This window comes from Acanthopagrus latus, chromosome 13 (assembly GCF_904848185.1).
Source record: "Acanthopagrus latus isolate v.2019 chromosome 13, fAcaLat1.1, whole genome shotgun sequence".
Taxonomy (NCBI): Eukaryota; Metazoa; Chordata; class Actinopteri; order Spariformes; family Sparidae; genus Acanthopagrus; species Acanthopagrus latus.
In genome coordinates, this window is record NC_051051.1 from 12868585 (window position 1) to 12881273 (window position 12689).

The 12689-nt window shown below is 41.9% G+C and overlaps 2 protein-coding genes across 4 annotated transcripts; one reads left to right on the plus strand and one right to left on the minus strand.

The window, feature by feature from the left end:
* Positions 1–19: 19 nt before the first annotated feature.
* Positions 20–3964, minus strand: hsf5 (heat shock transcription factor family member 5). Of its 2 annotated transcripts, none has more exons than XM_037119404.1 (6): positions 3856–3964; positions 2663–3157; positions 2055–2369; positions 1877–1968; positions 1628–1786; positions 20–937 (listed from the first exon to the last, which is right to left on the minus strand). In XM_037119404.1, exons 1-6 carry the CDS (start codon positions 3863–3865, stop codon positions 818–820), a joined length of 1191 nt encoding a protein of 396 aa, XP_036975299.1. In that variant the 5' UTR covers positions 3866–3964; the 3' UTR covers positions 20–817. The 2 variants fall into 2 exon arrangements, with proteins under 2 accessions (XP_036975299.1, XP_036975300.1); XM_037119405.1 differs by lacking the exon at positions 3856–3964 and adding an exon at positions 3294–3674.
* Positions 3839–7128, plus strand: supt4h1 (SPT4 homolog, DSIF elongation factor subunit). 2 transcript variants are annotated; one of them, XM_037119408.1, is made up of 5 exons: positions 3839–3952; positions 6006–6112; positions 6205–6260; positions 6691–6744; positions 6874–6962. In XM_037119408.1, the coding sequence occupies exons 1-5, from the start codon at positions 3926–3928 to the stop codon at positions 6939–6941; spliced, it is 312 nt and encodes a 103-aa protein (XP_036975303.1). In that variant the 5' UTR covers positions 3839–3925; the 3' UTR covers positions 6942–6962. The 2 variants fall into 2 exon arrangements, with proteins under 2 accessions (XP_036975303.1, XP_036975301.1); XM_037119406.1 differs by lacking the exon at positions 3839–3952 and adding an exon at positions 5337–5540 and having other exon boundaries at positions 6874–7128.
* The last annotated feature ends 5561 nt before the right edge of the window (positions 7129–12689 follow it).

Consider the following 12689-nt stretch of genomic DNA (forward strand, 5'->3'; position numbering starts at 1 on the left):
CATAAGCATACCATCCAGCTGCATTATAACAAATATATTTATTTTAATTATATTACTTTCACACATGTCAGTTACACATTTTAAAAAAACACTGCACCTTTGAGGCGAGTCAGTGAAAACTAAAAGGTCAGAAAATGTCACCACCACAAAGCAATCAATCGCTGAGCATAAATAATTATATTTACATACAATTAATGACAAAGATCCCCCCAATTACATCAGTTTGTTAACTATACTATGACAAAAATTACCTGTTATGTTATTTAAAACAGCCTTAGTCAAAACTGTGCAAATACAAATAGGAAGGGTCAGAATTCAGGAAGGCCTACTGCTGAAAATGTGTAAAGATCACAGTTTAAAATGTAATTCTTTAAAAACATCACAAGTTGGTAAAAACATTTTAGATAATACCATTTAAATGTAGAGGAAAACCTTGCTTTAAAATGGTACAAGTCAGCCTAGTTCTTAAAGAAACACAAAAATTTAATTTTAACTCATATCATTCTATCGTCCAAAGTAACTAACAATAAAGAATAATGTTCTGAACATTCATTCAAATGTAAAACATTTTACCTTTTTTTTTTTTTTTTTAAATTAGACTTAAATTAGAATATGCAACAAAATAAATTCTACACACCTAAGAATCCTTGAATTAGAGAATAAAGTTCTGTTGGCAGGTTAAGATCACACCCTGAAGTGAATCAAGACTCCCTGTCACATGCAAATCAACAAGTTGAGATCTAAAACAAGAAATTCAACCAACTGTCTTTAAACTTGTTGCAGTGATGATTTACAAACATTACATTTAAAACTGACTCTACATGTTCCATAGTACCAATGGATTTGGTTGACTTCCTGTGTAGCTGCTGTTATGAGCCTGACTGGTATCCCTGGGACTGTCACCCACCTCGGTGTTGTTTGCATCGTCCGTGGTCATCTTGCCAGGGGCACAGAGACAACCACAGCAAATAACGTATAGGTTTTCCACTAAGCTGTTATACACTCCCCACTACAATGATTCCCCCAATGTGTTGGCTGTAGCCCCTGATGGACCGTGAGGATACTTCAGGTGGGTCACAAGTAGTCATTTACAATAAATAGAACATTTTTAATTCTCAAATTTGTAATTAAGCTTATCCATTGATATGTTTGCCATCTACTGACATTGTCAGCATCATCTGACTGGGGAATAGACTTCAACACACCATCAGAAAGGATCTTATACTGCATCAGTGTTGGGGAATTGAAACTGCATGGCTTTGCATACGTTGAAAGATATTAAAGTTTATAAACTGTTACATATGTGGATGAATGACTTATTTGCACTGCATCATCCAAAGCCATTTCTGTTTGAAATGCAGGGAAGGACTTCACATTTGTCTCATGTGTCAATCAGAGTTGTCATTAAAGGTTTGGCTGGGCCTCAGTAGATTTTCCTATTTCAAATTAGGCAGTGTCATTCCTAAATTCGAGAATGGCTGCTCTAATAAACATCCTTGCCTATGACAATGTAAGTCATGTAACCCTGCTTGACTAACTCCACCCAACCTTTCCTGAGTTTCTTGGCTTTAGAAAAAGATAAAGCTAAATACCTTATGAAAATGCACAGTACAGTATAGAGGCTTACCTCGCATATGGCGTCTTCGGGCATTCGCTCCGGTGCAGAAAGCACATATTCTTCCAGCTGTTTGAATTTGACAACATGGGCGTTTCCTTGCATAGCCGTTGTAATTTGTTGTTCGTTGACCTGTGGCTCCTGGTTGTGAATATTCACAGGATATCCTGACTAAAAGAGTGAAATAATGATATGTTTAAGACACAAAGTTGTTGACCAGTCACAGATATGTGACAGAGTCAATCCCTTCAGTTCACATACCTGGTCATAACTCTGGGTAGAGAACGGCCCTATCAGAATCCCACTACTTGCAAGGTGTGATGCCAAAAGGTTCGACTGGCAGCACTGGTAAACTTTAAAAGGGACAAAAGATTGTTATTAAATTTAAGTGAAGTGATGCAACATCTATTCCTAACAAGTTGACTGATGCCATGCTCACCTGAAGAATAGAAGCCAGGCAGAAATGGGGCACCAGGGGGATTAACAGAGGGGAAACTGGGATTTCCATAGTTTGTCTGGGCAAGTAAACTCTGCTGAGGGTGCACAGGGTTGGAGCTTGAGGCCACTCCAACGTAGTGGTGGCTTAAAGGTACTGGCGTCCCTTTGTCTCTGGCAAAGACATCAGGAGAAAGTGCAACACCAGGACCCCTTATCAGGTATCGTGGCGGGACTGGGGTCCCACTGTGGGCTGCCATGGCCTGGGCTTTTTTTGGCTGGTGGGGACGAGCTGACTCCTGATGCAGTGAAGGGCTTTCTGCAGCAACAAGGAAGAACAAAGCAAGGTAACCCATCAGACAGTTTAATTCAAAGCACTCAATTGAGGAGTAAAAACTTGGTATTGAAATGAAAAGTGATTTAAAAAAAAAACAACAATTTTCAAGGTGGGGTTTGAGGGCCCTTTCCAGCTCTTCACAGGTTCAATGAACAGTTCCATTTTACAACATGGTTCACAACACCACCCAAAGAAATGTATGAGACTATTTAGATTGGCCTCCACTATTTCTATCTACTCCCGCACTCAAAGACATGTCAGGTAGTGACACCTACCTGTCTTCCCACTTTTATTTATGCAGGCACGACTCCAGCTGAGCCTCTGACGCCGGGGCCGACAGGGAACGTCCACACCAGCTTGTAGCTTGGCTTTATTGTGAGCAGTGAGTCTCCTCATACTCGCAACAAGCTCGGGGTGGTTCTTCTTGAAGTTCGGGTTGTAATAATGATGGGACACCGCACCGTGCCCACGGTTCTCCTCTTTAACGACTGGGTCGGTTTTCTTGAAGCCATATAAGTTGAGCTGACGGACGAAGCTCGAGAAGTTGGTCGTTTTGAAAGCGTCAGCGTTGTCCGGGCTGGAGGATCTGAGAGAAAGGACCTGTTTCTCCAAGAGATAACGGTCGAAGACGACACACTCGCCGTCTCTGTCCCAGCCGATGGCTTTGTACTCCGGGTTGTTCACCAAGCGCCACAGTTTGGCAGGAAAGTTATTGGGGTTGATGCAGTCAGGGAGGGGGCTTCCACCAACATCCATGCTGTTCTGTTCACCTGGGAACACAGGCAACGGTTGTGAACTTAAAAAAAAAAAAATCCTCATCGCATCTTAATGACAGAGTTGCTAGCAGTTACGCACTTGCGAAGTAGCTAACCGACGTTGCTACGACTGCTCAAAGTTAAGACTAACCTTAGAAAACGTCAGTTTATTTTCAATTTATAGCCAACAAAACCGGGTCACGTTAAGGTAATACCATTCCTAAAACGTAAAATAAAATACTGTACTTTTTCACAATACTCAATACACAACACAACAGCGCCAGCGTTAACGTTTAGCTTTACCGTTACTGGTGACGTTACTTGGCTAGCTAGCATATATGCTATTTGGAGTCTTATCTGCTATAACTTTAGATGTCTGTTTTTTCAGAGATTATTGCTCTGGAGGCAGAAATAGTGTCTATAGGTGGCATAAGTTAGTGGATAGAGCCAAAGAACTACTTCTGTGAACTCAAATTCAGTTGAAATAAGAACGAGAAACCCAGGTCAAGTTAAGCCAAACCCATTCCCAAAACATGCTGCACCGTGACAGCATTCACGTTTAGCTAAACCGGTGACGTTGCTTGGCTAGCTAGCCTGACTCGAACGTTAGCTCGCCTATAAAATGTAAATAATTTAGATTTGACGTTAATTTTAACCCAGTTACGTTTACATAGAATTGTGTCGACTTTTCCTTGTATTTTAGGGGTCCTTACCTAGATCCATCGAAGATGACCGCCTGCTGGTGTCAAAGCTGTTGGGGGTCCAACTGGTTCACTGACTCTGATGGTCCAACCGCCAGGATGCTGTAATGTATGTTAGCCTCAGTGGAGCATGCTGCGTGCTAGGAGCATTTCTATGTAGGCCTATAACATAGTTTGAGATCTAACATGTTTTCAGCAACAACAAAATGTCTCCTTACATGTCTTTTCTGTTTTTGATATTGATATTTAATGTAGACATATACTAGATATATACTGTAGACATACACTAGAAGCAGAGTGTGCTGCTTACTGTCAACAGGCAGACATGGCATAGTTTCCAGCTTTTCTTTTCTTAACTCCCATTATACACAATATGCTTTTTGTGTTAAACCAGAAGCATCTGTCTATTTATCCCTCCCGCCAAAGCCACCGGACTCCGTTTGCAGGAGCGGTCATCTTACCGTTGTAAAACACACTTCATTTTAACCCACCACAAACTAAATAAAATTCACCACAGTCGTCTTGTTTCGTCTAGAGCCTCTCAGCAGTGCTGCGGTATTCTCTGAAACTTCTGAGGTGGATGTGGACTGCGTTAAAAAGAAGATTAATCCATAAAAAAGTAATCCAAGTATCCAGAAGCCCCGAGAGCCCAAAGTGAATTTAAAATACCTTTTTTTATACCCTCACTCTGCGGTCAATCCTGTGCACCCACTTCAGATGGCTAATGCCTTTATCTCAGCAGATACAGTGTGGACTTCTGTTTTAAAAGAGGGTGTAAATAACATCTCTTTTTTAGACCATATGAATGATAATACGAAAACATTTTCTTTCACTCATGTTTAGTGGTTAGGTTGAAGCCATTTAATATCTAACAATTGCGTTTGCTCTTTATAAATCATGATGACAACAAAAACCACCCAAATGACCCTGATCAAAAGTTTACATAATATAGTTCTTAAATCATAAATTCTGCCAGGGTATGTAGAAAGAGAGATTCTGGACCAAAAGGCTCTACTGGAGAAATCATCACGGCTGTGGCATTAACAGTAAGGAGAAGTTTATGCATATGCAGGCTCTTAAAATGTAGCCCAGGACAGAGCAGAGATCCAGGGAGTCAAAATGCTTAAATCTACTGGGATTAAAGTGACAGGCATTTGGTTATATAAAGCACCCAGATGGTCTCAATTTAGAGACCCAAATAATAACCCTCACATTATAAATATATTCATCCGCAACTCCATCCAGAACACGTCTTTTCTTTTGTATTTGAACATCTCTTAGTGTCATTCAAGTTTAATCAAAAAGTGTCCACTACTCTGGATCCCTAGATGACCAAATTATTAACACTCCTTGCTAAGTATATTCCTGACAAGTTTTGGGACATTGTAGGAAAAATATAAAAATCGTGACCACATAATGCCTGTGACTGAGATGATTATAATATATGATTGATATCGAAAGATTTTTTTATATATATACAGGCGCATAGTAGGGACGCCTCAGTGCGTGTCATTTACCGGGTCCTCACAGACAGTGACGTAGTTCTCCAGCGACTGGAACACATTCAAAACATTAATCCGGTTTAAATTTCAGTATTATTGAAGTATTTTCTCCCGGAGCTTAACATAATGGCATTGGAAACAGTCCCCAAAGACCTCCGCCATCTGCGAGCTTGTCTCCTGTGTTCTTTAGTGAAGGTAAACCGAGAACCGAGAGAAAGAAACGCTCGAGCCAGCTTTGTGCTAACATGTAGCCGCTTTCTGCGCAGTGGTTTTTTTTTCTGTTGTGTCTCACATTGCCAAAACTTAGAAAAAATGCTTCCATAATGACTTTCTTGTGCTGTATACCAGTGCTTGAACTCTTTGTGTACCCCTTTACAATCGTTATTTACTTGATTACAGCTTGCTAATCTTCTCACAAGCCGCGTTGGTTTGGCTAAACCCAAACTTAACGCTTGTACACAAACTACAGTACAACAGTAGCTGATAGTTGACGCTGATCAGAAATAATTGATACACCTGAGTAAAATATTTGATAATCAGCCCTTTCTGTTGGCATCTTATATAATTTGTCTAGCTTTGAATGCCTATCATTTCTTCGTTTTCTTTTTCTTATCATATAATCTCTTGCTGACTGACTCGTCTTCCCCTTGTCTTCCTCAGACCATTGACCAGTTTGAATACGACGGCTGTGACAACTGCGAGTCGTACCTGCAGATGAAGGGGAACCGAGAGATGGTTTATGAATGCACAAGTTCCTCATTTGATGGGTAAACATTGATTTAGTATTAACTATTCAAACACTATCACGCGGGTCAGATTGTTTTCTCACTGTTTGCCACACTGTCTGTTATATCCACAGTGTAATAGCCATGATGAGCCCAGAGGACAGTTGGGTAGCTAAATGGCAGAGGATAGGTAAGAATGCACGCCTGTATGAAAGACACCCATACACATATACTTAGCATATTTGTAAGGATGTTACATCTAACCTGTGCACGTTGCGTGATCATATTGGAGTTGCTTTGAACAACCTGGCAAATGAACTTGGTATTAATTGTGATTATAGCTGTGGTTGGGTCTCTAACAGCTCCTGGTCCTGGGAACGTTCTGCGCAGGGAGTTTGTTCGAGGGTGTTTGCTCAAAACAGCTGCTGGCTTTGGCTGGAATGAGCTGAAATAAACTATAAGAGTCAGGCGGTAGTTTTGTGTTGGTTTAGCACAATATGATGTCAGTAAGGGTCATATTTCATTTAAATGTGGTTGAAACCTACCTAAACCTAAGTCATTTCCAATGTTGTCAGTCATAAAATGTGTGTACATGTTTGTATTTCATTGCTGTCTTACAGGCAACTTCAAGCCAGGTGTATATGCAGTATCAGTGACTGGCAGACTACCTCCAGGTACGTTCACTGCACTGCCACAATTTGAAGCAAGTGACACACTGAAACATTTGTTTTTTTTCCTTCCCTATTGAGCATCACATTAGCGTTACTCACCGGCTGTTTTCGTTGTTAACCTCTTCTCTGAAGGTGTGGTGAGAGAGCTGAAAAGCAGAGGAGTGATCTACAAATCCAGAGATACAGCAGTGAAGTCATAAACCTTGACAATCGGACTGAGTTGATCTCGTCTGTGATGTTTTATGGAACTGCTCTCAAAATGTTTAATTTTTGTCTTTTGTTTTGGTTGAAATATTAGCATGAGGGGTTATAGGGGAGAAAAAAAATGTTTTTTTTTATTATTTGGATGATTGCGAAAAAAAATAAAGGTTTTTATAATAAATGTGAGTTATTGTCATGAAATGTATTTATTTTTGATTCAAATGATGTAATCATATTGGGTTTGCTGATTTGGGGGGGTCTGCTGCTATGTCTCAAATCAGGGTCTCTTCATAATGACCAGATACTGTACTTTAGACTGCTGGTGACTGACTTGGCACTTGGCTTGTCTTAATTTAAGACTTGCCCTGGGGGAACTGCTTGACACTTGGACAAACCAATATGAGTCAAATGTCTGCTCCCCTCTCTGGAAATACCCCAGAAAATGTCCTTAAAAACCCCCCAAACTGTAACTGACACAGAAAACCAAACCCAACTTTTTTTCCAGATGTGTTATTTTTCTTTTGCCATGTTAGCAGTGTAGCTTTAAGGATGGCAATTCTAGCAAAATAGACCACCACTTTGTTCCAGGCTCACTTTTCTTTCAGTGTCCAGTTCTTTGGTGTATGAATGAATATCTGCTAAACCAAGGACACATTCCCATCAGCCTCAGCTGCACTTTTTTTTTGTCAAGTTCTAATCAGCAAATGTTAGCATGCTAAAGACACTATAATGAGGTGGTGAACATCATAAACATCGATGTCAGTGCTGCACTTGTGGGCATGACAGCATGATGTTAGCATTTAGCTCAAAGCAGAAGTAAAATCCATTGGCTTACATCATCATGTTTTACCAAAGAGCAGTGCTTACACTGAAGCAGGTTAGACCACAGACCCATGTCTGATACGAATTTGTGTCAGGGTCCTCGTGGTACCTGCTCAAGGACCCCACTTTGAGAGACCAGACCATTGAGTCTCCGCTGTAACCAACAATCCACTGATCCGACACATTAGATAGGAGGAACTGAACAGTCAACACTTCTGGGTTGAACAGATGCCAAAATGTCTCTGTAGTTGTTTATTTTGGCCACAAGAGGGAGCTTTTTGCTGAGCAGCGGGCAGCAGGTGCAGTACCAAGCACTGCCGATGGGGGGAACCATGAACCAACCTATCGCTGCCGTAAAGCTAGTCGCACGAACGTCATCCCACGGTTCCTGTTAGAAATGGTCCCTGCAGTTGAATCTGAAGTTACATTCCAGCTTCAGTTGCAGCTGCTGTGTCTTCTGTGTCACCGTACAATAGGCTGCGATGGCACCTCAAGAGTTGTGGGGTCATCCTGTGTTGCTGATGTGTATCAGCTGTACCACTCTATTGTTGGCTTGTATCACTGTGTAGGAGCACAACAATATTTGTTTTCTGCCAGAGGGTCCGGGCATTGTGTCGTCACACTGCAACCTGATGGATTGAGGTCACGCACGAAGGCCGAGGCCTCCTTAAATCTCTGTAAGCGAGCACAGTGAGCTCTTGATATTGTCATATTAGATGGGGAAACAACAAGTGAGATTATGTTTAAGCGGAAGCGAAGCACACGGGTTTTGATGTCAGGGTCCTCCATCATACTGCCAGCTCCCAGCTTGCTGAGTGCGTGGTGTAAAATGTAATTCAAACTCATCGTATTGTCAGGAATCAGGGCGATGAGAGTTTAATGCAAAAACAAAAAAGATTCAGTTAAGTAACGTGTGGCGCAAACAGCTTAAAGAAGGCGAAGGTTTCTGTGACATGGTACGCAGGAAGGCCGCCCCACTTCATGTATGTCTCACTTTACAGTGACGGACTAAACCGGGTCAGCAGTGACAGAGAGAGATATTCTTAATGATGATAGAAATTGCGGTTCCTTATCTTCTGTGTCTCTTCAACCAAAAGATGCTAATCGACTGCAACTGGGTCACACAACATGTGAAACACAATAGTCTGGCCTCACTGCATGCTCTCTGCCTGCAGCAATACTTTCAGAGTGTGTCTAGCACCACAGCCAGGATGTGGAGACGCGGCACACGTAGATTTGTCACATGGCCCTTTCGCAGGTATTGACAGCCGTGACCGGTTTTCCACTAGAAGCAGGTCGTTAAAAAAAAAAAAAAAAGGGTGCTGAACATCTGTACGAGTTACATGACTGAAATATTACTCAGTTACAAGTAGAACTACTGGTGTGAAAATGATACTCCGGTAAACAAAGTGTCTACTCAAACGCCACTCAGGCTTACGCACTTGAGGAAACACTCAGAAAAGTACAAGCGCCCCCCCAAAAGCAACTTGATTACAGTAATTTGAGTAGCTGTAATTAGTTACTTCCTCCCCCTGGTGAGGGACTCGGGAGTTGTTCCGTTGAAGGGAAACGCTTCGAACATTCATCCGAGGTTCGTTTACTGACAGGCCAGCCGCGGATGGATGTTGGGGAAACAAACTCTGACCGAGGGGATGAGTTGTGACCCAGAGGAAATCAGGTTCTACGCGGATTACGAAAGCCCTCTCAGTTGAACCAATTCAGTTTCACTCTTGAATCAGAATTTGCCGTGATCATTTTCTCAAGAAGATTAATGGGAAAACACAGTCAAAAGGTCAACGAACCAACACAGCAGCTGTGGAACCTGCTGAGTCAATTGAAAGACGCCATCTGTAACATTCTTTAGTCTTAAATCACCTTATTAATTGACCTTATTTCATGAAAAGAAAAACGTCTGATTGTCCAGCTGCATCTCTGCTATTGTTGTCCCCTTATTAATCCTACTGTTCCATAATTTGTATCTGTCACATTAATCTTGGCCTTCAAAAAAATGTCATGCGAACCAAAGTCTCAATGTGAAAACAAAACATCTCTGCTCGTATGAACTTGACATTTAGACGCGTAGATAAGAGTTACCACATGTGAAATTCACATTTTCACATATGTGATTGTCTTTTTCTTTTTTTTTTCTTCTTTTTTTTTTCACGCGTGGATTAGAATTTTATGGATGTGGAGAAACATCTTAGTGATGTTAAATCTTTTCTGACCGCGTCCTTAGGTAGACTTGGTAGAATGTGTGATGTGTGTGTTTCTGTGCTGTATGTATGAAGTGAGCATTTCCACTGAAGCCCAGCGCCAATATTTCATCGTCCGAAATACCTTCATACCTGTGAGCTCTGATAGGGAACATGGCTTCAAAAATGTTTTTGCCTTATCGAATTATTTATTTCTCTGTGAAGAAAATATTCACAGAATGTTACAGACCAGAACGTGCACTGCTGAACACAATGTAATAATACTGTGGCTGGTCACATCTTTCATGTATTTTGAAATTGGCTCCATATATTATCAGAAATAAACCGATATTGGGTTTTTCAGACTGACTTAAGTTTTGGCACAATATTACCTAGAAAAAAAGAAAGGAATTCCTCGGTTCTGTAATATTTCTCTCTCCTATGCGGTTTACCAGACGTATCACATTTATAATTGCATCCTGAGTTCCTGTGCTGTGATTCTCCGCTTTGTGTCGATGAACGTTCGATGCGGCTGCCGCGCGTGGATGCGAGTGTTATGTAGAAACAGAGAAAAATACTTGGTATCGTAAATGACTTTTACCGCCATGTGGGTTTTCTATATGTGTTCGTGAGTCAGAAGGTGTGAGTCATTCCAGTATCTGTTGTGGACTAGATGGTTTGATATGGACTAGAGGTGAATCATTCCAGATGCCCCGTCCCTGCGTGCCTCCTGCAACACAAAGTTTGCCACTGTTAATGTGTGATCGCATGACCCCTGTTGCTGTGCATTTGTGTAAATAATCAAGTGAAAAGAAAAAAACAAAATATCCTTAAATGTGCAGCCACACGCGGTGAAGCTCGTCCTACTGACACTCACAGTGACTTGATTAAAGGGAGCGCACTGTGTAGTTTTGGAGAAGAAATTCAGGATTTTAATGTTTACAGTATTATTGAGGTGATGATTACATATTTCTATAAGTGAATAAATGAGCTGTTCTCAGGAAACAAGGTCCCCAGAACGCTGTTTGAAGCTAGAAAGGTGGCAGGGTCCGCCACAAGTAAACTAGGTAAAACAGAATGAAACTGTGTCTTCCTTTGAGGTCAATTTCATCAGCTGTTGAAGATATTTCTCTTAGTGCACCTTTACTGTTGGCTAACACCAAAGTTCCACAGAGCCCCTTTAATCTGACACTGAAGACATTTTTAGTCATAAAAAACACTATGATCCCCCCCATTTTTTGAAAAAGCAAACTATGAAACACGCTTTTGCGCAGTTGGCCGCTTGGTTCGGTCGTCAGATGTCTTCGCAGATTTGAACAAAGCTGAACTGTCGGTCAAACATGCAAAAGTGTTTAATATCTCTCATTCTTTCCACGACATGGCAGAACAGGCGGAGGCTTCTTGAAGTGACAGTCTACCTACAGTGGCTTGGAGACAGTTTATAATCAAATGAGAAAATGAACCGCAGGGGTCTACGTGCCCCGCTGTGGGCCTCAACTCCTTTTTGTGCTCTACGTAAAACCGGACAGTTCCTTGCTTATTTCTGCACCATTCAAACCCTTTTTTCACCCCTCTGACTTGCGGGAGAAGTCATTTCACGAGAGCGGTGGACTCAAAACAAAACCGAGAGCTGGGCTCAGTGCTGCAAGACTTCCACTACTGCAGGCGTTGCCAGGAAGGCCCCCGGCTCCGCCTCTACACATCAAGCGTGGTGGCAGCAGCAGCAGCAGCAGAAGCAGCAGCATCAAGCACGCCCTTCATTTTCACAACCGCACACAGGGACACACAGGCCTCTTTGCCGCGGCCTCATTGGTGCTCACAACTGTGACTTTTGCCCTTATTTGGATATGTCGAGGCTTTAAGCTAAAGGGAGAGTATTAGACCGAGGCGTTGACTCGGAGGTTCGCGACGCCTCGGCTGCCTGGTGACCTTCATTCAGGTGTGGCACAAGGCGAGCGGAGGTCTGCTTGAGCTCAGGCTGGAAACAGGCTCCGTCTGAATGGGATAAAGAGGAGATAGGGGAAGTAAGAGGATGTGTTTGTTTTTTCTTTTTTAAGTGGGTGGTGGTGGACATTATCACCAGAAGGCCACACGCACTCAAACTGCTGTGTGCACACGCGTGCATGTGTTTCATAAGGGTGACAGAACTTCCGCTCTTGTGCAGACTGGAAAGCAGCTCGTCATACGGAATTCCTTTTACAAATAATGACATGTTCATATAAAAGGACAACAGGACACACACACACACACACACACACACACACACACACACACACTGTCACTGCTGCCTGACGTCAACTTTTTCATATCATAGTTCGGGGACAGTTTCAGACCCTCCAAAGGGTCAGCGGAGCGATCCGAGGGGTCGTGAGATGAGGCAAAAAATAAATAAATAAATAAATAAAAAATGTCTTCATACATACATTTGTGTTTTTGGGAGAAATTGTGGATAGTTTGACCTCTTTGGGCCTCTGACAGTTATTAAATAGTTTGTCTATTCTTCAGTTGATACACTGAGTATGGGAGATATTGATATATGTCACGTTGAGACAAGCTGAGCAAACCAGTTGAAAGTGCTGATGCAGGGACGTACTAATTTGAAAAGCCAGGATAAATGATATCTAATAGTTGTCAACAACAATTTATAGCAATTTGAGAGTGTCTTGCCCTACAGCGGACTGTAAAGTCAAACAGCAGCATGTTATAGGTCAAAGCAGCCAAACAAACTACAGT

Coding starts and splice junctions, on each gene's coding strand:
- hsf5 (XM_037119404.1), bottom strand. Junction 2,370..2,662: donor AAATAAAAGTGGGAAGACAG/GTAGGTGTCACT, acceptor TTGTTGCTGCAG/AAAGCCCTTCACTGCATCAG. Junction 1,787..1,876: donor CTACCCAGAGTTATGACCAG/GTATGTGAACTG, acceptor TCACTCTTTTAG/TCAGGATATCCTGTGAATAT.
- supt4h1 (XM_037119406.1), top strand. CDS start 5,472: ATGGCATTGGAAACAGTCCCCAAAGACCTCCGCCATCTGCGAGCTTGT. Junction 6,113..6,204: donor ACAAGTTCCTCATTTGATGG/GTAAACATTGAT, acceptor TTATATCCACAG/TGTAATAGCCATGATGAGCC. Junction 6,745..6,873: donor GACTGGCAGACTACCTCCAG/GTACGTTCACTG, acceptor TCTTCTCTGAAG/GTGTGGTGAGAGAGCTGAAA.